This window comes from Salmo trutta, chromosome 35 (genome assembly GCF_901001165.1).
Source record: "Salmo trutta chromosome 35, fSalTru1.1, whole genome shotgun sequence".
Taxonomy (NCBI): domain Eukaryota; kingdom Metazoa; phylum Chordata; class Actinopteri; order Salmoniformes; family Salmonidae; genus Salmo; species Salmo trutta.
This window is the reverse complement of record NC_042991.1, coordinates 5,975,386-5,996,162: the sequence shown is the minus strand read 5'-3', so window position 1 is coordinate 5,996,162 and position 20,777 is coordinate 5,975,386. Positions and strand designations below refer to the sequence as shown.

General features: G+C 44.5%; 2 protein-coding genes across 3 annotated transcripts; one reads left to right on the top strand and one right to left on the bottom strand.

The window, feature by feature from the left end:
* The first annotated feature begins 767 nt into the window (after positions 1-767).
* On the top strand, positions 768-7,569 carry LOC115174507 (N-alpha-acetyltransferase 30). The gene is made up of 4 exons (XM_029733114.1): positions 768-1,823; positions 3,417-3,540; positions 3,724-3,779; positions 4,350-7,569. Exons 1-4 carry the CDS (start codon positions 969-971, stop codon positions 4,485-4,487), a joined length of 1,173 nt encoding a protein of 390 aa, XP_029588974.1. The 5' UTR covers positions 768-968; the 3' UTR covers positions 4,488-7,569.
* A 999-nt stretch (positions 7,570-8,568) lies between these two features.
* LOC115174506 (armadillo-like helical domain-containing protein 4) lies at positions 8,569-20,395 on the bottom strand. 2 transcript variants are annotated; one of them, XM_029733112.1, is made up of 8 exons: positions 20,156-20,395; positions 15,794-16,995; positions 12,734-13,120; positions 12,209-12,364; positions 11,921-12,079; positions 11,666-11,697; positions 10,629-10,778; positions 8,569-10,357 (listed from the first exon to the last, which is right to left on the bottom strand). In XM_029733112.1, exons 2-8 carry the CDS (start codon positions 16,887-16,889, stop codon positions 10,283-10,285), a joined length of 2,055 nt encoding a protein of 684 aa, XP_029588972.1. In that variant the 5' UTR covers positions 16,890-16,995; positions 20,156-20,395; the 3' UTR covers positions 8,569-10,282. The 2 variants fall into 2 exon arrangements, with proteins under 2 accessions (XP_029588972.1, XP_029588973.1); XM_029733113.1 differs by having other exon boundaries at positions 10,644-10,778.
* Between the last annotated feature and the right edge of the window lie 382 nt (positions 20,396-20,777).

Below are 20,777 nucleotides of genomic sequence, written 5' to 3'. Positions count from 1 at the left end.
GGCCTGTACAGAGTCAATGTGCTGGGGCACAGGTTAGTCGAGGTAAATCCGGTAATATGTACATGTAGGTAGAGTTAAAGTGACTATGCATAGATAATAACCAGATAGTAGCAGCAGTGTAAAAGAGGGGGTGGGGGGACAATGCAAATAGTCTGGGTAGCCATTTGATTAGCTGTTTAGGAGTCTTATGGCATGGGGGTAGAAGCTGTTAAGAAGCCTTTTGGTCCTAGACTTGGCACCCAGGTACCGCTTGCCATGTGGTAGCAGAGAGAACAGTCTATGACAAGGGTGGCTGGAGTCTTTGACAATTTTTAGGGCCTTCTGACACCACTTGGTATAGAGGTCCTGGATAGCAGGAAGCTTCGCCCCAGTGATGTACTGGGCCATACGCACTACACTCTGTAGTGCCTTGCAGTCGGAGGCCCGAGCAGTTGCCATATCAGGCAGTGATGCAACCGGTCAAGGATGCTCTCGATGGTGCAGCTGTAGAACTTTTTGAGGATCTGAGGACCCATGCCAAATCTTTTCAGACTCTCTAGCAGTTTCAAACAAAACCTCAGTTTCCACCATCTTCTACCTGAGGCAGCACTGTCTTCTGACGTTACCCCATTAAAGTTGACATTTAAAATGGTTACGGTTAGGGTTACAGTTAAGGTCAGTGTTTAGGGAATGAACGTCCCAGGGATCCCATATAGCACTAACCGTTATGATTCCCATGACTGTCGTAAAGCACCACCCTTTTTCAGCTGCAATGGCATTTGCTGCGACAGTACTTTCCGGCAGCGGTGAAACCGAGGAGAAAGCAACGATAGGCGTCGGAAGTAAAACAGAAATAGTTTCTGAAACCCTCGTATTTGCACAATTACCGCATAAGGGAAGTGAGCTTCGTTTATAAACCCTTTCACCTTGTAGATGAAACTTTATTTAGCGTTTTTTTTAAACGTGTATCGCCCCCTTGATGAAGTGGGATGGCTGCAGTGCCGACTGGGCCTAGCAGCGCATTGCCAGCATCCCCGGCTGAAATTATTCCCTTCCCCGGGGATGGGAGTTTCGAACCTGGGCAAGGGGAGCAGTCCAGCTGCGGTCGGGAGGGCTCTGTAGCCTCTGGGGCTAGACAGGACCAGCAGGTCAGCGAGGACAAACGGTCAAGTAAGAAAAAACAGAAAAACATGCTATCCCATGCTAACCCGGCTGCGCTACACCTCAAAACGCAAGCCCTGCAAGAACAGAAAATGAACGGCTTGGTCAGTCCGTCGGAAAATCGACCCAAAAATCTGAGAACGTCCACGGAGTACTGTGACAACAGCAGTTTTGGAGACGACCCGAGCGACAAAAACAATAGCGACCATTGCTGCCAACATGAGGACCACAGTCCGTGTTCGAAAGGCAGCCACCCTCACTTGAACAACAATAGCATGAACGGTATGCTGACTATCACAAGAACTGAGGCTATCCAAAGCCACCCTGTAACGGGAGACAGCCCCGGTGGTAACGTTAGGAAAGGGGAATGCGACCCCACGGAAGCCCCTCGTCCACCGAGCCAGCAGTCCCCAGACTGCGAAGGCCCCGGTGAGCCCCGGGCTGGAGTAGAGAGTGAACCGAACGCCTCATACCAGCCGCCGGTGTCAGAACTAGCGAGGCTGGATCTGAACTGCTCGCCTTGCCGAGGAGAGGAAGAGAGCCAGGGGATTCATTATGTCCGCTACGAATCCGAGTTACAGATGCCAGGAATCATGAGGTTGATCACCAAGGACTTATCTGAGCCCTATTCCATTTATACCTATAGGTACTTCATCCACAACTGGCCGCAGCTCTGCTTTCTGGTGAGTATGACATAATAATTGATTGGATTTATACAGCACTTTTCTAGCAACTGAGGTACTCAAAGTGCTTTACGTAGTAAGGGGGAAACTCACCTCATCCACCACCAATGTGCAGCAACCACCTGGGTGATGCACTGTGACCATTTTTTGTGTGCAAACACTCACCATACATCAGCTATCAGGTGGAGAGGTGAGGAATTATATATGGCAATTAGGAATAGGACCAGGTTGGGAATTTAGCCATGACACAGGGTTTAAGAGCCTCTTAAGATAAGTGCCATGGGAATTCTTATTACCACAGAGAGTTAGGACACCTGTTTAACGTCCCATCAGAAAGGCCGCACCCTACGCAGGGCAATGTCCCCTTCACTGCTCGGTGGGCATTGGGATCTCCTTAGACCAGAGGGAAGAGTGCCCCCTGCTGGCCCTCCAACACCACTTCCAGCAGCATCTTGTCTCCCATCCAGGGACCAACCCTGCTTAGTTTCAGAGGCAAGCCAGCAGTGGTATGCAGGGTGGTATGCTGCTGACAAGACACTCTCTATAGCCCTCAAACTCAACTCTGGACCACTGCATTTTTTTTTCATTGTTCCCTTCTAATCAGGGACTGATTTAGACCTGCGACACCAGGTGTGTGCAAATCATTATCAGGTTGAACAGAACCAGCAGGCTCCGGGCCTCGTAGGGTAAGAGTTGAATTCCCCTGATCTACAGTAAAACACCTTCATGACTTGACTTAGGTGTGGTTGGGTAACATTAGCTAAATAAGCAGGCCAGTAGTGTCCCATAGCACAGTTCTGATGTAGGCCCATTGTTACTGCGTCTGCTTCTGTTGTGCTATTATCCTGTCGGTCAGTAACCTAATCCTGCTCATTCAACATTCCTAAAGTTCCAGGTAAGTTGTAGGCTTCTCTGTAGGTGGATCCAGACCAGTGTCATATAGGCTAACTGAGAAGGGTAGCCCTTCCACCCTCCTCCCTCCTTGTTGTGTTATCTGACTGAAACTTGAGTTTGTTTTTAGGTTGGACTAAAAGGGCTGGTGGGTTAGGCCTAGGGTTGGTTCGGGTGTGACTTCTAGTGTAAACGTCCACTATATCTAATAATCTCGAGGTGTGTCACACAACTACAGTTGAACATGATGTGGCACAAATCCCATTTGACAGCCTTGGGACTCCTTATAAATAGTGTTGGAGCCTCCGGTGCTTTCCGACATGTTGAACACTTGCCTGTCTCTTTCAAGTCATTCACTTTTCTAGTCTTGTTTAATTTGTTTTAATGTGGTGTTTTGAGGTGAACTCTTGGATAATTCGAAACCATTTTAGGTCCACGAATTCAGAAATGTGTTGTTGATCTGTCTCCCTCTCCGTAGAGGAATTAGCCATTGTCATCATTGTAACCATGCTCGTTTATATTCAGCATGATTTTCCAGTCTGCTGCAGTCAGTGAACTCTAGGAAGGAGGAAATCAAACCTAGAGGTCAGGGTAGATGTGTTCTGGATGCTCATTGGCTAGAAGCATAGGTTTTGTCGGGTCAAAAAAAAGCTTTATAAACTTTAGATTAGACACAGCACAAACGTGTTTGTTAATTTCCAGGCCATGGTGGAGCAGGAGTGCGTGGGGGGCATTGTGTGCAAGCTGGACATGCACAAGAAGATGTTTCGTCGTGGCTACATCGCCATGCTGGCTGTGGACTCCAAACACCGGAGGAAAAGCATTGGTGAGAACGGGCGCGCTCTTTGTCGTTTTCTCACGGCGACCTATCTCATCTTATTAACAGTCATTTTCGCAATAATACTTTTTTAAAACATTTTTTTATCTCAAAGTGCTTTATCAATTCAATTTTTTTCTCTGCAAACTTGTACATGTGCAATCCCACTGAAGTAATTGTCTGTTTTTTCAGGTACTAACCTAGTGAAGAAGGCCATCTATTCCATGGTAGAGGGGGACTGTGATGAGGTAAGAAGATTGGTACTGGCTGTCTGATGATGTCCCAAGGCCCTGTTGTCCATCTGGGTCCTTCACTCAGTTAGTGACCCTGACTCCACTGGTACTGATGGATTAAAGGCACAAACGTGGATTCAAACCACCACAAAGTGGTCACCTGACACTTTTGTTGTGAACAGCTGAGTGATGGGGCTTATTAGCTTATCTAAGCTTATTAGGCATTTATAAGTTATTCTTCAATAATCGTTGACTATAGCTATGCATTCATTTTAAAGTCCAAAAATGTATGTAGAAATACTAGATTACCCATTTAACCTGATATTGTATATCCAGACCAGATGGGACTCAAGTACAGAAAACAAAAAACAGCTCTAGTGAATACAATGGATAAGAATAGAAAAATAACTTGTGCACCTCTTTCTTATAAAATTCACACAAAATCACTCATCCCATATTTTTATGTTTAATGTTGTTTCTCTTATGACAAAAACAAACAAAGCAAAATGTTCCAAACACTGCTTGTATTGCTTCACATCTGACAAGCTCTATTTCCTTCTCTCTCCCTCTCTCTCCCTCTCTCAGGTGGTTCTGGAGACTGAGATCACTAACAAGTCAGCTCTGAAGCTGTACGAGAACCTGGGTTTTGTCCGAGACAAGCGGCTCTTCAGATATTACCTGAACGGTGTGGACGCGCTGAGGCTCAAACTCTGGCTCCGCTAGAGAGAGGAGGACCAACTCCACAGTCTCAGTCACACACATACACCCTTATGCACATGCACGCATATTCACATACATATGCATACACATAGGCACACGCACACTACCCCATCAGACATACACGCCTCCTTTTTTTGATCCTCGACATCTTGGATAATGGCTCTTTTGGTCAAGGCTGCACTGAAAGGACAGACAGAAATCCCACCAAATGTTTTTATGAAGAGACCCCTGTCGCCTTAGCTGTAGGACCCTGTGAGAGGGGGGAGGGATGTGTGATGTGGTCTGATGACCTTTAGCCTCTAAACTTTAACCCCCCCACCCTCAACGGAGCAGTGTGTGAGGCATGAGGTCAAGTCAGTACCCACAAACCCCCAGGGGGCAACTCATCACATTGAGTCATCCACCAGAATGCAGGAAAGAATAAGAAGAAGTGGGGGGAAAAAGAATAAACGGAGGGTGAAAATAAGGAAGTGGGGGGGGGCAGACTCAAGAAATATTTGTCAAGGTTTTTTTTGCATTTCTTTTTTAATCTCATGAGTCAACAGGGGGTTGGAAAAGCTATAGTGTGTGTGTTTGTTTTGCCTAGTGGATTTGGAAAAGTGAGTGTTCAGACTATATCTTGTATGCACGTGTAAGGGGTGTGACTGGGCGTGAGTGTTTGAAGTTGTGTAGTGCTTGGTGGGAATCCTGAGTTGTGTGTGTTTCTCCCCCTGTCTGTCTTTTTGTTGCCCCCTACGGTGTGAGATGATCACGCCGATTGCTTTGCTTGCTGTTCATTTTCACCCCCAGACAAAGAGCTGGAGCCTGTAAAGATATGCATGCATTCATTTTAACACAAGTGGCGATGAGTGTGTGTTGATTAACACTGAGCATTGCCCAGTTCCAAACAGAACCATAGTCCTAACTCCTAGGCACGTGTAGATCTGAAAGGACTGGATAGGTGTAAGCAGTATGGTGCAAATTCTTCCTGGCCTATCAGAGGGCAAGGTGGAGCTATAACCATTTTAGTCATTCCTATCCAATCATTTTAGACATATATGAAGTGCTTAGTGGAGGAGGGGCTGTTTTGAGATTGGGCCTTTTTGCAGATCAAAGCCAATTTTCACCAAATGCACTTCCAGCCACTGGAACACTGCTGAAGAACCTTTAGAAGGAGAGAATTCAGTTTAATTCAAAATAGTTATTGACAAAGGAGTCGTTTTAGGTGTGGGAGGGGAAACTATTCCATTATTGCAGTTTGTTCATTCAGATTCCTCCTAACTTGTAGACTCTGGTTCCATGTACCACTCTGTCTTTCAATCAATCTTGGTCACAGTTGTCTGTCTGAATGAACCCCATCCAGAGCACCAGAGTCCTGTTTCAGCATGGCAAAGAGTCAGGCTGGAGTAGTAATATTAAACATGCTGGACCCCTGTTGGCTTCGCTGTGTGTTTTGAGTATGCTCACCTTTAGTTCACCTCTGGTAAAAGAGGGCAGAAGTATTGTTAGCAGTTTTATAAATCAGCATTTTGCTTTCTGAGTTTGTTTAGATTCCTTACTATACACTCTTACCCTCGCTCACTTTCCCTTTGTGTCCGAGCCTTGTGTGCACTTCCCAGGGACCCTACTCTGATGCAGATCACTCCCCAGTAACATCTTAGATCTCCACTGTCCTCCTGGGAAAGACTAATGCACCAGGCGTTTTCTATCCACTCGAATTATGGCCAAGAAAATATGCATTTGTGGCTGCTTTAAAAAAAATAGAAAAAAATAAATATATATACATTGTTTTTTTTCTTCCCAGAGTACATGAACAAAGGTCAGATGCACTTTGTTTGGCTATTGCTGCAGTGAGCATGTGCGTGTGAAAGAGGTACGTGTGTTTTGACAGATTGGTATGGAATCGGTTCTGTTCAGACTCCCACTTCGCCCATTCCCATTTAAGTCCTCCAGATAGCCCTACAGTATAGTGAAGACACGGACCCCGGGACCTAGTACTGAGCAGCAGTAGGAACTGAAGAGCTGAATCATGTCCTAGCAGAGACACTACTGTTCTGTACCGCTGAGCTGTGATGCTGTCACAAAGGCCAAGAGGGAGCAGCTACCTAGTATCTACCCATGATGTGTTCTATGGTATACATTGGCATACACAAGTCATTTTGGGCCAGGTTTACTCAGTGTTTGCATCTGCTATTTTACATCTGGTATAAAAACATGCAAACAGTTAGGAACTGTTACCCGAGGTCTTTGTCGAAATAGGCCGGTCTGCTGTTCAACTGGCTACGATTGCGGAATGGGAAGTAAGAAAGGATGTAAACCGACGGACTAACCACCCAAACATCATCTTGTGTATGTAAAGTGTGTGTTACAAAATACAGATCAGATGACCTTTTTTTTCTCAATTTTTAATTGCAGATTTGTATACGAGTGTTGGTTCTCTATTGATTTGACATTTGAGAGCAACTTATTGTGAATTGTGTTTTTTGAGGGATTGATTGACTGGGTTTTCTGTTTCTTTTTCTCGGCTCATTTATTTTGACCGATCCAGAGGTGTATATTGGACAGCGATGATGTCATTAGAGATCCAGAAGCACAGATGGGAGCTAGGTTAACTGTTCCAGAGCTAAACTGCTTCGAACTGTTCCCAAGACTTGCATTTGGCTCCCTGTGTAGAATCTTGACTCTTTCTGACATCACTCTGATCCTGTTTTATTCTAGAGGTGTGAGGCTCGCTCCTGTCCTATTTTCAAATGAAATGGGTCTTTTTAATTTGGTCCGACCCTCGCTCCTCATTCTCATGGAACGGGTCTTTTATTTCCCCCCTACTTTTTAACATTGTTAACCCCTGGCAGTGCCAGTAGGAACCGTGGGCATTCTAGCATTCCATGATAGACCAGACCACTCCGCTTTGACCATCAACACCAGAGGTCTGTTCAGGAGGGTGCCCTTTTACAGAAGGCTCATATATAAATGTTTTGTCTAGAACCAATCTGATTCTCGGTCTTGTAGAATTGGGAATTGTGTCGGCTCTATTCATTCCATTTCTAGCTGCAACGTTCTGAATGTTGCACCTCATTGAATAAACTCCAGTTGAAGGGCTTCCTCAGCAGTCTGTCATTGGTCATTTCTATAGTCCTTGATATATCTATTTAATGTACATCTAATGCTCTGGTCTGTTTCGACAAAGGAGTGGTCTAAAGAAGAAACAGACACTTCCAGACTAGCTGATACCTTCCCATCCCATATGTCTTCATATGAAATCAATAAATGGTTTTCACTCCAGAGAAATCAAGTTGCCAAACCAGTTTAGGGTCTAAGGATTTCACAAAGGCCCCTTAACTGGTCCTGGAGGACCACCGTCCCACCGGTTGCCTAGCTACCCTTCACCCCAGAGCCCACCCACTCCTCTCCCATCTCATTGGATGAGAGCGAGAGTTGTCAAGCTTTTTATTGGATGTTCCACTCTGTTTATATCTGCAGCAACTGGCCTGTTGATAAGATAGTCCACATAGGACTGGAGTTGAGCTGCTCCTCTTGCTAGAATTTCCCTTTAGGCACACCTATCTGGGATCAGCTTACCCTTTCCAAATCCTAACCTTCACCATTAGGGACGGGGGATGAAAACTGACCATAGCTCAGTGGGCATATATTCTAGGCACCCCACACACTGTGCCCCTGCAGGACCAGCTAAAGGGAGGCTACATTTGTTTTTTGGGGTGACCTGCCCTGGCTCCCTCCGATCTGTAAGATGTGCTAAGGGAAGAGAGAAGTTTTTTGTTGTTGTTGCATTTCAGAGTTCTCTTCCCCTGTCGCCTCTTTGTTATTTCTGAAAGTGTCCGATATCTTTTTATTTAATGTGGAAAAAGAAAACAGAAATAAATTATTTGATTTTTTTAATGCTGTAAGGTGGATTGTCATGGTTGACTTTTGGATCTCTGGTGGTTCTCTTTCTTCCATAGAATGCAAACAGAACAATTGAAACATTATAAAATAATGCAATGTTTTATTATGTATCATGTAATTCTTTCATGATGAGGCATTTTTGTCTTCCAACTGAATTTTCAGCGTTAATAGTGTTTAGCAATAGAAACAAAATAAGGAACCCTTCCCAAACAGAGAGATTTATTGGTAAATACTTCACATTTGATATCTATAGAAAGAAAGACCAAGATGTTGACATAATTTTACAGAACCCATATGATACAGTATTATTGCATATTCACAGGCTTATCTCAAGCAACCTACCAGGAGACGGTCACACGAAATGACACATTTCACAGACTTGAAATGAGTGACTACTATAACAATGCAAGATTACTTAAATACATTGAATTTGATTTTTGAAAACACCTTTGTGATATTTACTGCTTAAAGGCAGACAGTTTAGATGCATCAACCATAGAACTAAATAAAGATATGATTTTTGGATCCCAATGGCATCAACGCTGTAGCGGAAAGCGTCAGAGGGGCTGATAGGCTCAGCATCCCCGAGGTTTGGCTTTCACCTGACTTTTTTTCATCATGATTCTTGTTCTTGAGGCAGCTTTACAGAGTGGTCACTAGCTGGCACAGCCACAAAGTCCTGAAATCATATTTTTTAACCTAACCTTAACCACACTGCTAACCCTAATGCCTAACCTTAAATCTAAAGCTACGTTTTGTTTTCATACATTTTTACAATAACAAATTTTGACTTTGAAGCTGGTCCATCTAGCGGAAATTGCTCCGTTCTGCCTCAAGGGCAAGATTCATGACAAACGTCAACCTGCTGTCCTTTCAGGTACCAGTGCAAATTAAGAACATTCTATTCCTACACTGTTTGGAGAAACAACAGTACAGGACAGAAGCTGAGTGAAAAATACAAGTGGTCTCCCTTTACAAATTCGTCAGCATGGATGTGGATGTAATGACTCCAAATGACTTGGGCTTTCTGTAGAGTAATGGACTATTAAATGGCAAATGATATAGAGATTATTAATTAAGTATTAGCCTTGTATATTAGCCTTGTTATGAAAAAGGTTGCTTGCCATGCACTGGAGGAAAAACCTAACGTCGTCAGGAAGAGCAACGAGGAAAAATATCAGTATACTGTACACACACACAGAGCTGGTTCCTGCTGCATGCTTTCAAAGTAGGATGATGACATGCCTTTGGCCTTCAACACTCGACAAGGTTGAATCAAAGAACCGCTGTCAGTATTTTCAATACATATTTACTTAATGCAACTGGTGCCGAGAGCTTATGTTTTTTTTTCTTCCAGTGTCTATGATGTGCTATGAACAATATAGTATGTGGCAATCTTACTCCAGTAAGTGGATCTCTATAGTCTAAAGTGGCTTCCTTCCTAAAATGGCTTCCTAAATGTAGGAAAGGAGACAAGGAGAGGAAGCCACTTTAGACTATTGAAAACTAACCCTGCTAAACTTTATAAACTGAGAGCCTATTGTATGCCATGTAGGTGTCCCCTCTAGCGTTTTAATTACAGAGCCAGTCATTTAAAAAAAAAAGAAGAGGCATCAGCACACTAACATCCCTTTATGCAGTGTGTTTAAAAGGATCTCAAACTGGTTTGCGCTCAACACACTGTGGATCATACAAGAATGTCAATAGCCTGGGGTCTCTTCAAATTTTCTATAATTTTCCCTCTGTGCACCTGTAGCTACGTAGGTGTGCAAACATTCAACCGTGTTTTACATGTCAAAAACCCATCGGTCTGTCGGTTGTACTCCCACTTCCCCCATTGTCTCATAGCCAGGCGGCCCATAGTGATTGGCGATGTGGTAGTCATGGAGATGTGATGCACAGGGCTGTGGGAGGGATCAGAACTCATCCTCAGAGCTGTCAGCCAATAGCATGGCTTGGTCCTGCCCGTTGCTGCTTGGCTCCCTGGGTTGCTGGAGATGAAACGGACAGATGGCAAAACCCAAAAGTCAGGACATTCATTACACGGAGGTAAAGGTTGTATACAGCTCAATAAGTCCAAAGTCTCTTCCTCTCTGTCACCTTTCCTCATCTGCACTGATGTGAAAGAAACTCCAATCAGTGCAGATGAAGGTGAGATGAGGTAAGGAAGCCACTTTAGACCGTTAATGCCAATTTCTACCGTAAGCTGATTTGTGGATCCTTATTTAATAGTGTAGCGCTAGTAGGCGTATTCCTATTAACCTCAGTGTGTCTGACCTTCCTCCTGCGCTGGTGTTTGAAGCTGTTCCTCTTACGGTGGATCATCCTGATGCTGTAGAGGGCCCCAACGATAAGCAGGGCCCCTGCGATGCCAATGCCCACCGGGGCCAACATCCCAGACACATACCCTGCCTGGAGGGAGAGGGGACATGGTTGGGGCATGGGTAAAAGAGGGGCCACACACAGGAGAGACAGACGAGACAACGAGTAGTGTCTTAGAGAAAACTCTTTCAGTAGATGTTTTACATGTTTGTTTTTTTGACTAACTAAACTAAATAGCCAAACGGCCTGAAGGACCACACTTTCTATCCTTTATTTTATAACGGAGGATAGTATGCTTCCATTAAGCGAATTTAGCTGAATGCGGTGCAACTCCATACGGGTCAAGGTCGCTACGTCCGCGTCAGAGGAACATAGCAGGGGTGAAATTTACTGTAGGGTGCAACTCCATTCGATATGATGTGTGGCTCTGTTCACGCCAGAGGAATTGAGCAGGAATTAATGAGCACACGGTTTATTGCGTTTTGGTTTCGTGTGTTGCACTTGCACCCAGAGGCATCTATGAATCACGTGATGGGGCATAGTATTGATGTCAAATGGAAGAACCAAGGACACGGATGGTTCCCGATGTTGTGAAATTCTCTCTGGTGTTTACAGAACAACTAGTGCTCTGAGATTAGGATATCAGGATTCAAGGATGCTGTGAGATTAGGATATCAGAACCTGTTTAGACAAAGCGCTTGTAACAGTTGAGCAAAGGATTGCAATATGTGGGGAAATGAATGGCTTCATTATTGCTGTTATGAGTGAATGATGCATGGAATGCTAAGGCATAAATGTATGAAGCAGACTATTCTTATTTTCAGTGTACAGTATGTACTATAGTTCTGTGCTGTACTTGTCTATAAATGCTATGTATTATGTCATGTTTTGTGTGGACCCCAGGAAGAGTAGCTGATCCATTAGAATTAGCTAATAGTGATCCTAATTTAAAAAATACCATTAGGGGGCAGTCTTACCTTTTCTCTGATCAGTTCCACCCATCTACGCACTGAAAAAGAGGAAGAGTGGCTTTGAAGCATATTGAATCCACACAAGGGATTTTTACCCACCATTTCAATTATACTTACACAATGAATTTTTACCCACTATTTCAATTACACTTCTCTCCTAATTGAAAATATTTACCTCATATTTGATCGACCACAAAGAGCCAAAGTCAGTTTTACATGTGCATGAACGCATGTGTGTGTGTTTTTTGAGTATCCTCTCACTCAGGCCCTGATTGCGCTGCACCCAGACAGGGGGTGGGGGGATGAGGCTGTAGGGAGGTCGGGTGGGGGCTGGGATGGGGGTCTCATTCAGGTCCTCTTCGCTGTCCTCTTCCTCTGACTCCTCCGTGTTCTCATCCTCCTCATCCTCCTCTGGCTCCTCTACAGGAAGGAAGGAAAACAACCAATGCAACTTCCTGTAAATTTGAACTTTCATCCTTACACTGTGAAAACAATGTGTACATTTGTGTATTAGTGTGTGTTATGTGTGTGTATTACTGTGACTCCTACCTTCAGACTCCAGTTCCTCCAGACCTGATTTGGCTGCAGGCAGTTTGGTTGTCTTGGTGACCATTGTCATGGTGATCTGCTGGGAGGTGGTGCTTATAGGATTGGGTTCGGATGTTGGCGCGGTTTCCTTTGGGTTCTGTATGGTCTCACCGCCATCTAAATATAACCATCACAGCGGGATCATTATAGTAGATATAGTGAAGTCTAACATCAACAACTATCCCTTTCTAAAAAGAAAAGAAGAGACGTGATAATGTCTCAATGTAATGAAGTTAGGAAATTATTTTTATATTCTAATACAATCTATTTTTGGGCTTAATTGTGGTCAATTTGCTGTGTAAAATTATTAGTATTTCCTGGCCATTCACTCTAACAAAAATCGTCCCGCGGCTGAATCTAGTTGCCTACCCCTGCTTTAGACACTATTCTAGAAACTTCTGGATCTGAACAGATCGGATGACTGTAAGCAATATGGTGAAAAGATAAAGCGGACAAATGGAAGATTGTGGAAGAATAAACTCTCACCTGTGTCAGACTGCTGTACTAGCTGTTCTGCCTCTGAAGGGGGCGGGTCTATGGGTGAACCAGAGGGGCTGATGGGCTCAGAGATTTCAGCCCCGGATGTCTGCCATGGCGACGTCCAATCTGGTAGCACTGGGGACGGGACACGGGATGGCCCTGTGTCATCTGTATCCACCGTGACCACCTGGTCGAGATCCGCCTCTGACAGCAGCATCCCCGTGGTAACCATGGTGACAGACGGCTGTGAGTTGTCAGGCGAGAGAGTGGCCGCTGCTACCCCCGCCCCTTCGGGTGTGACATCAAAGGGCTCGAAGATGAGAGGGAGGTCCTCCGAGGACATCGTGCCCTCTGTGGCCGCGTCCTGCAAGGGTGGGGCACTGGCATCCATGGCTGTTTGTAAAATACACACACACACACACACCAAAAGATGTTGGGTCAGGACTCACTGATTGTCCATAGGCAATTCCTACTGGTTTAGTGACTACAAGAGATCAGCTTGTGGCTAGAAACATTGTGGAATGTGTACTGGTGACAGTAGATCAGTTTTAGGCCCACAACTCTGATTCCAGTTCTCAACTACATTCTAACTGCTCTGACAAATAAAATAAAAATGCATAAATCACATATCATAACCATGGATAGAATCCACCATATGGTGTTCAAGTATTCATGATCAGTGCAGCTTTCTGGGACAGGTTATTCTTATACAGTAACTTTTGATTTTACTCACCTACTTTTCTATAGAGCTGATGAAGGTTCAATCTAAATGTTTCTTTCTGCATCTCTTTCCGGCATGTACAGTGCATTCGGAATGTATTCAGACCCCTTGACTTTATCTACATTTTGTTACGTTACAGCCTTGTTCTAAAATGGATTTAAAAAGAAAATCTACACACAATTCCCCATAATGACAAACGAAAGCTGCTTAAACGAAAAACTGCTATCACATTTACATAAGTATTCAGATCCTATACTCAGTACTTTGTTGAGGCACCTTTGACAGAGATTACAGCCTCGAGTCTTCTTGGGTATGATGCTACAAGCTTGACACACCTGTATTTGGGGAGTTTCTCCCAGATCCTCTCAAGTTCTGTCAGGTTGGACGGGGAGCGTCGCTGCACAGCTATTTTCAGGTCTCTCCAGAGATGTTAGATCGGGTTCAAGTCCGAGCTCTGGCTGGGCCACTCAGGACTTGTCCCGAAGCCACTCCTGCGTTGTCTTGGCTGTTTGCTTAGGGTCGTTGTCCTGTTGGAAGGTGAACCTTCGTCCAAGTCTGAGGTCCTGTGCGCTCTGGAGCAGGTTTTTATCAAGGATCTCTTTGTACTTTGCTCTGTTTATCTTTCCCTCGATCCTGACTAGTCTCCCAGTCCCTGCCGCTGAAAAACATCCCCATATCATGATTCTGCCGCCACAATGCTTCACCATAAGGATGGTGCCAGGTTTCCTCCAGATGTGACGCTTAGCATTCAGGCCAAAGTGTTCAATCTTGGTTTCATCAGACCAGAGAATCTTGTTCCTCATGGTCTGAGAGTCCTTTAGGTGCCTTTTGGCAAACTCCACATGTGCTGTCATGTGCCTTTACTAAGGAGTGTCTTCCGTCTGGCCACATCTACCATAAAGGCCTGATTGGTGACGTGCTGCAGAGATAGTTGTCCTTCTGGAACTTCTCCCATCTCCATTGAGGAATTCTGGAGCTCTGTCAGAGTGACCATCGGGTTCTTGGTCACCTCCCTGACCAAGGCTCTTCTCCTTGGCCGGGCGGCCAGCTCTAGGAAGAGTCTTGGTGGTTCTAAACTTCTTCCATTTTAGAATGATGGATGCCATTGTGTTCTTGGGGACCTTCAATACTGCAGAAATGTTTTGGTACTCTTACCCAGATCTGTGCCTTGACACAATCCTGTCTCGGAGCTCTATGGACAATTCCTTCGACCTCATGTCTTGGTTTTTGCTCTGACATGCACTGTCAACTGTGGGACCTTATATAGACAGGTGTGTGCCTTTCCAAATCATGTCTAATCAATTGAATTGACCACAGGTGGACTCCAATCAAGTTGTAGAAACATCTCAAGGATGATCAATGGAAACAGGATGCACCTGAGCTCAATTTTGAGTCTTATAGCGAAGGGTCTGAATACTTATGAAAATAAGATACATTTGCAAACATTTCTAAAAACCTGTTTTTGCTTTGTCATTATTGTGTACAGATTTTTTTTATTTAATCCATTCTAGAATAAGGCTGTAACGTAACAAAATGTGGAAAAGGGGAGGGGTCTGAAATCTTTCTGAATGCACTGTACATATTGGCTCAGACTGACTCCTCTAATCCACTGGTCTACTGCATCACACAGTAATAACCTGCCTGGCTGACCCTGCCTAGGTATTTACTGTTCCGCTCAGAGGGAGGGAGGGAGGGAGAGAGAGAGAGATAAAGAGATAGAGCAAGAGGGTGAGGGAGGAGCACAGAGAGGGAAGGAAGAAATCTGGATGTTGTGTGAGGAAGACAGAGAGAGAGAGAGAGAGAGAGAGAGAGAAAGATGGAGGCTGAGTGAATCCCCCAGAGGCTTGTATTACAGTCCCTGTCACTGCTGTCTGCTGGCAGTCATGTGGGTTTATTTCCACAGTCAGAAATAGAAAATAATTAGACTGCTTCCCTGGGTCCCTGCCTGCTATGGTTCAAAGTGAAGCGTGGAAAACCAAGGGGACGCCTCTCCCGTGTCACCCCGATCATCAAAGGAGATCTCTGCTGCTAGACGTGTCACTTTCATTTTCCCCTTCTATTTTGAATGAAACCTCATGAAACCCGGCAAAATGCAAAGAGGCAGAAAACTACGGTTTCCTGCCACTGAACCCATGTAATGGAATTCTATGGTGTGACACAATAACAGCCAGAGCAGCACCTTACCTTGTTGTGAGGCAGAGCAAGTCTGTTTGTGTGGGAATGTGCAAAAACTCAACAGAGAATGTCAAGGGAAACTGTAGAGTAGATTAACTCCAGGTGGCCCCCAGTGGCTCTTTAAAATATCCAGTATGTACTAAGTGGAACATAGCATACTGCATACTCACCCTCATTTCGCTGCAGTGGTTCAGTCCAGAGGCTGTCAGGGTCATCCTGTCTGGAGGATCCTGTCAGGGCCGGTCCAAGGTCGGCCAGGGAGGGGTTTGAGAGAGCAGGCTCTGTCTCTCCACCTTGGTGCCGCGGAGTGGCAGGGCCGGTGGTCTCTAGACCACTAGGGGGCAGCAATGAAGCTTCTCCTCTGGATCCCCATACTGACGGAGGGATGGAGGTCAAAGGTGAGTGTTTAAGGATGCTTTGGGGAGATAAGGAGCTTGATCTGGTCGTCTCTGTCTCCTGGCCCAGAAGAGGAGCTCCGACATCGGTCAAGCTCTGTCTGAGTTCCCCCTCCTCTCCTCCATGGAGGTCTGGCCTCTCTTCTAGGATGAGGTCTCTCCTCTCCCCAGCTGGGTGCGTCCCTGACTGGCTGTCTGGCTCTGGGTCTCTGGCTGCTGTGGAGGCATCATGTAAAGCAGCTCTAGATGTATTCACGGCCACTGTCATCTGGTGCTTCTCTCCTATGGAAGCTAACATTGCCCCAGTGGTGGTAATAGGTACATTCTCCATGGTTTTCTCTTCGGGCCCTACTCTCATCTCTTTGTCTGTGTAGAGTTCTGGAGCTTCTGCGGGCTGTCTGTGAGTCTCCCCCTCATACAAGCTCTCAGAGGCAGCCCCCGTCTTTGCCTCCCTCCCCTGGCTCTCAGCCCCAGCCACTCCTCGTCCATGACTGTCCCTGTTTCCTACCTGCGTCACTGGCTCTATCCCCCCTGGTTCGCTTCCGTCCACATCTGGGCCAGTGCCTCTCCCTACTCCTACATTCTCTGATAGTTCAGTCCAGCTGCCAGTCATGTGTTCTGCCATCCCATAGGACAGTCTGCCAGGATCAGAGGGCCCAGATTGGACACTTGTTGATATGACACTGGCAGGTGTTGCTGGTGATAAACAGGGCTCTCCCTCCATTGGCTCTCCAGCTTGTCCATCACAGCCACTGTCCTGTGTGGAGGGTGCGTACCCGTGGAGGGGCGGGACTGGGGTGCTGTAGACGCAGAGAAAAACCCCTGCCAGAAGGAGGTGATGGAGGGTCACAGAGAAGAGCATCTCTCCCATCTCTCACCACAAAGTAAACATGGAGAAGGAGAGAGGGGTCGCAGTGGCTAGAAGGGAGGGGTCAGGCGACAGGGGCAGGTCACACCCAAATGGTCTGGAGATTCAGCTTAGGAAAGAGAAGGGGTTAAAAACAAAGAGATATATTCAGCTCCTGATAAATGCAATGACTTAGGACTGCTGTGAATATGTGGCGCAGTGGCGCAGCGCTATAAGGCACTGCATCTCACTGCTAGAGGCGTCACTACAGACCCTGGTTCGATTCCAGGCTGTATCACAACCGACCGTGATTGGGAGTCCCATAGGGTGGCAAACAACTGGCTCAACATCGCCCGGGGTAGGCCATCATTGTAAATAAGAATTTGTTCTTAACTTACTTGCCTAGTTAAGTAAAGGTTATATTAAACTGGAGCATGTAGAAAAAGCCAGGTGAATAAAATAAGGTGTTCGAATTATGACTGAGAGGCACACTGCCCTTATAGGAATAGAGAATTTGTTTGAGAATTTCACCACTCATTTATTGCTGAAGCCTAACCTAAGGTAATTGAGGCTGAGAATTATATGAGCTTTTCTGTCAGCCTTTCCTTTGATGCTGCAGACTGGCAGTTTCTTAAACAGCTTTGTGGAACATTTGGACTATCTCTCTACCCCTTGCTGTTTTCTATCCCTCTCTCTGGCTATTGTGCTTCTAGTCCATTCCTTTCCACACACATGCACACGCACACGCACGCATTCAGTACAGCCTGACACAGCAAACCCCTGCACTTTTAAAATAACTATTATTAGCAGGTTTTCTCTCCAGAACTACTCAGTCTTGTTCAGTTGGACTCTGTCGAATTCGGCAGGTTAATATGTTGAGATAGATAGGCCTAACCCTCACATAACAGTTTCAGTGAGTGCATTTTCATATCAAATGCACCATACAAATAGATACTGTTTGTTTATCGCTTTGGTGCTATTTTCACAAGTATGTGGTGAATTTTCAATAGTACAAAACTCCAAAGTAGTAACACTCAAAACTGTTTATTGTGCATTCATTTTGCTAGAAGATATCATTCACCACATAACCATTGATCCAAAATATATGTTTACTTTGAAATACCATGATCACCAAAACACAACATAATGATATCTTCAGTTGCTTTAACAACCAGATAATCCAATAGCAAACAATGCAAGATATATTTTTCAAATGTAATATGCTACAGTACTGTACAGTCAGATTAAGTAATAGTAAAATGTATTTTTGTCATTTCACATCGGTTACACTCACCCCCCTTTTGACCTCCTCCTTTTCCGCAGCAACCAGTGATCCGGGTCACGGCACCAATGTAACAGTATAGCTTCCGTCCCTCTCCTCACCCCTACCTGGGCTCGAACCAGGGACCCTCTGCACACATCGACAACTGCCTTGTAGAGCAAGGGGAACAACTACTTCAAGGTCTCAGAGCAAGTGACGTCACCGATTGAAACGCTATTAGCACGCACCACGCTAACTAGCTAGCCATTTCACATCGGTTACACTGACATAGATCTGGATTGATGTCATTGCATGCCTCATCCATGACCTGAAATAGGGTGGTAAACTCATGGGGATGGCAATCATTAAACCTCCACCTGTATTGTAATCATGCATTGTATTTTACCGTATTGTATTGCACTTACAGTGTCTTCAGAAAGAAAATCCCAGCAGCGTTGCAGTTCTTGACACAAACAGGTGCGCCTGGCACCTACTACCATACCCTGTTCAAAGGCACTTAAATCTTTTGTCTTGCCCATTCACCCTCTGAATGGCACACATACACAATCCATGTCTCTACTGTCTCAAGACTTAAAAATCAGTTTTTAATTAACCTGTCTCCTCTCCTTCATCTACACTGATTGAAGTGGATTTAACAAGTGACATTAATAAGGGTACATAGCTCTCACCTGGATTCACCTGGTCAGTCTATGTCATGGAAATAGCAGGTGTTCCTAATGTACATTTTCATTGCGTAGTTCTCAAAATCTGTTGCAGACAAACCAGTTCAAAATCTATAGGTTTACCAAATGGTTAAGTGATCATCAATTAAGTGCAGTCAGGTTAAGTAATAGTAAAATGTATTTTAACAAATGAGAAGATAATCATATGAAAAGTAATGTGAGTATTGCATTGTGAAAGGCAACTACTTTATGTGACCATGTATTACAATGTTTAACATGTATTTCTAGATGAAAAACCGATCAAAATGTGCTTAGAGTTTTAAACAACTATCTTTTTGATGACCTGTTTTGAGTGTGCAAAGCTGTCATCAAGGCAAAAGGTGGCTACTTTGAAAAATATAAAATACTACATTTTGGTTACTACATGATTCCATATGTGTTATTTCATAGTTTTGATGTCTTCACTATTATTCTACAATGTAGAAAATAGTACAAATAAAGAAAAACCCTTGAATGAGTAGGGGTGTCCATACTTTTGACTGGTAGCATACTTGTGAAAATTGCACCAAAGCCACTGGGGGAAAAAACTGTAATACCATTATAATAACAGAAAGAACACGTTGAAATGTGAATTAATGAAGAGAATAGGACAGCGCAGTAAAACGTTTAAATGGTACCACACTTCGACGATCTACAAGGGACATTTTTCTAGATTTTAGTTCCCATTGGGTTGCCTGGGAGACACCCTGCTTGCCTCAGCCTCCCTGTATTGCTGCGTGTGTCAGACAGGTACCTCACAGACATCAACATCAAATCCTGACACACACACACACACACACACACACACACACACACACACACACACACACACAAACAGACACACACCTAACTCTTACCAAACACCACCGAGCCCTGCTGTGTTGCTCACCAAGCTGTCCATCGCTAATCGATGTTAATTAATGCACTCAACAACAGTCAAGAGAGCAGCCTGCTGCTTGACACCCAGAATACATGTTATGAGCCAATTCTGAGGATTTTAATAGACCTCCGGTAAACAAACATCATCATCCAGATGCACGCCACTGCGGCGCAGGCACAATCCGCTTTAGCGTACACATCCCATGCCGAGATCTTAGTAGTCTTCTAGTGCATTCAAATCCGCGTATTCATATGTACGTTTGTGACTATGCAACATAGGCTAGAGTGCTTCCCATCATATCAACGGTTCTAGCAATACTGCAGATCATTTTTATATTTAAAATAGATATATACATTAAAATATGTTAGGTAAAATGAAAAGTCTAAGGGCAGATTAAGATGCACGTAGTATAATGCATGGTCCTTACCTGCCAGAGTCGTAGACGGGAATGATGTTTACCTCATTGCAAAGAGCGGTATGTTTTTTCCACCCCCCCAAGCTTTCCTTTAAACAATGGGTTGTATATTACAACAGCTTCAATATCATATCAATAAGCTGCCAATATCGATCCGGAAGCAAGCTGAAGGAATAGCCTAGTCTTTATTATTGTACTGATCAGCATCAACCAATGTATGCTTCGGAGTGCGTGTGCATGCGCGCGACTGTGGTGCTGAACTGGCAGTGTCTCAATCATGATCTGTGATTGAGCGTGTGGAGAGATATGATTTATGAAGAACGTTCAGTAACATTTCACGTTTAGTGCGTTGAAGAACAGGCAATTGTTTTAGTGGTGGATTTTTTTCTCTCCAAATTATATTTGTAGAACCTCAAATGTAGTTTTTGTTCGAGGTGGTGTGAAATGGACAGCTCCTTGGATCCTGTGTTGTGCGTCTCTTAGATCGTTACAATTAATACGCTCCTTGAAGATAAATGTGACATCTAAACAGTAGCCAAATGTAAGAAAATTACCTAATTAAAGTGTATCTGTAAAAAAAAAAATGGTGTCAGACCAACTATCTCTCTACTCAAGGCATAACTTCATGGCAAAT

Coding starts and splice junctions, on each gene's coding strand:
- LOC115174506 (XM_029733112.1), bottom strand. CDS start 16,889: ATGGGAGAGATGCTCTTCTCTGTGACCCTCCATCACCTCCTTCTGGCA. Junction 12,365..12,733: donor AGTACAGCAGTCTGACACAG/GTGAGAGTTTAT, acceptor GGTTATATTTAG/ATGGCGGTGAGACCATACAG. Junction 12,080..12,208: donor GGAGGAACTGGAGTCTGAAG/GTAGGAGTCACA, acceptor TCCTTCCTGTAG/AGGAGCCAGAGGAGGATGAG.
- LOC115174507 (XM_029733114.1), top strand. CDS start 969: ATGGCTGCAGTGCCGACTGGGCCTAGCAGCGCATTGCCAGCATCCCCG. Junction 3,541..3,723: donor ACACCGGAGGAAAAGCATTG/GTGAGAACGGGC, acceptor CTGTTTTTTCAG/GTACTAACCTAGTGAAGAAG. Junction 3,780..4,349: donor TAGAGGGGGACTGTGATGAG/GTAAGAAGATTG, acceptor TCCCTCTCTCAG/GTGGTTCTGGAGACTGAGAT.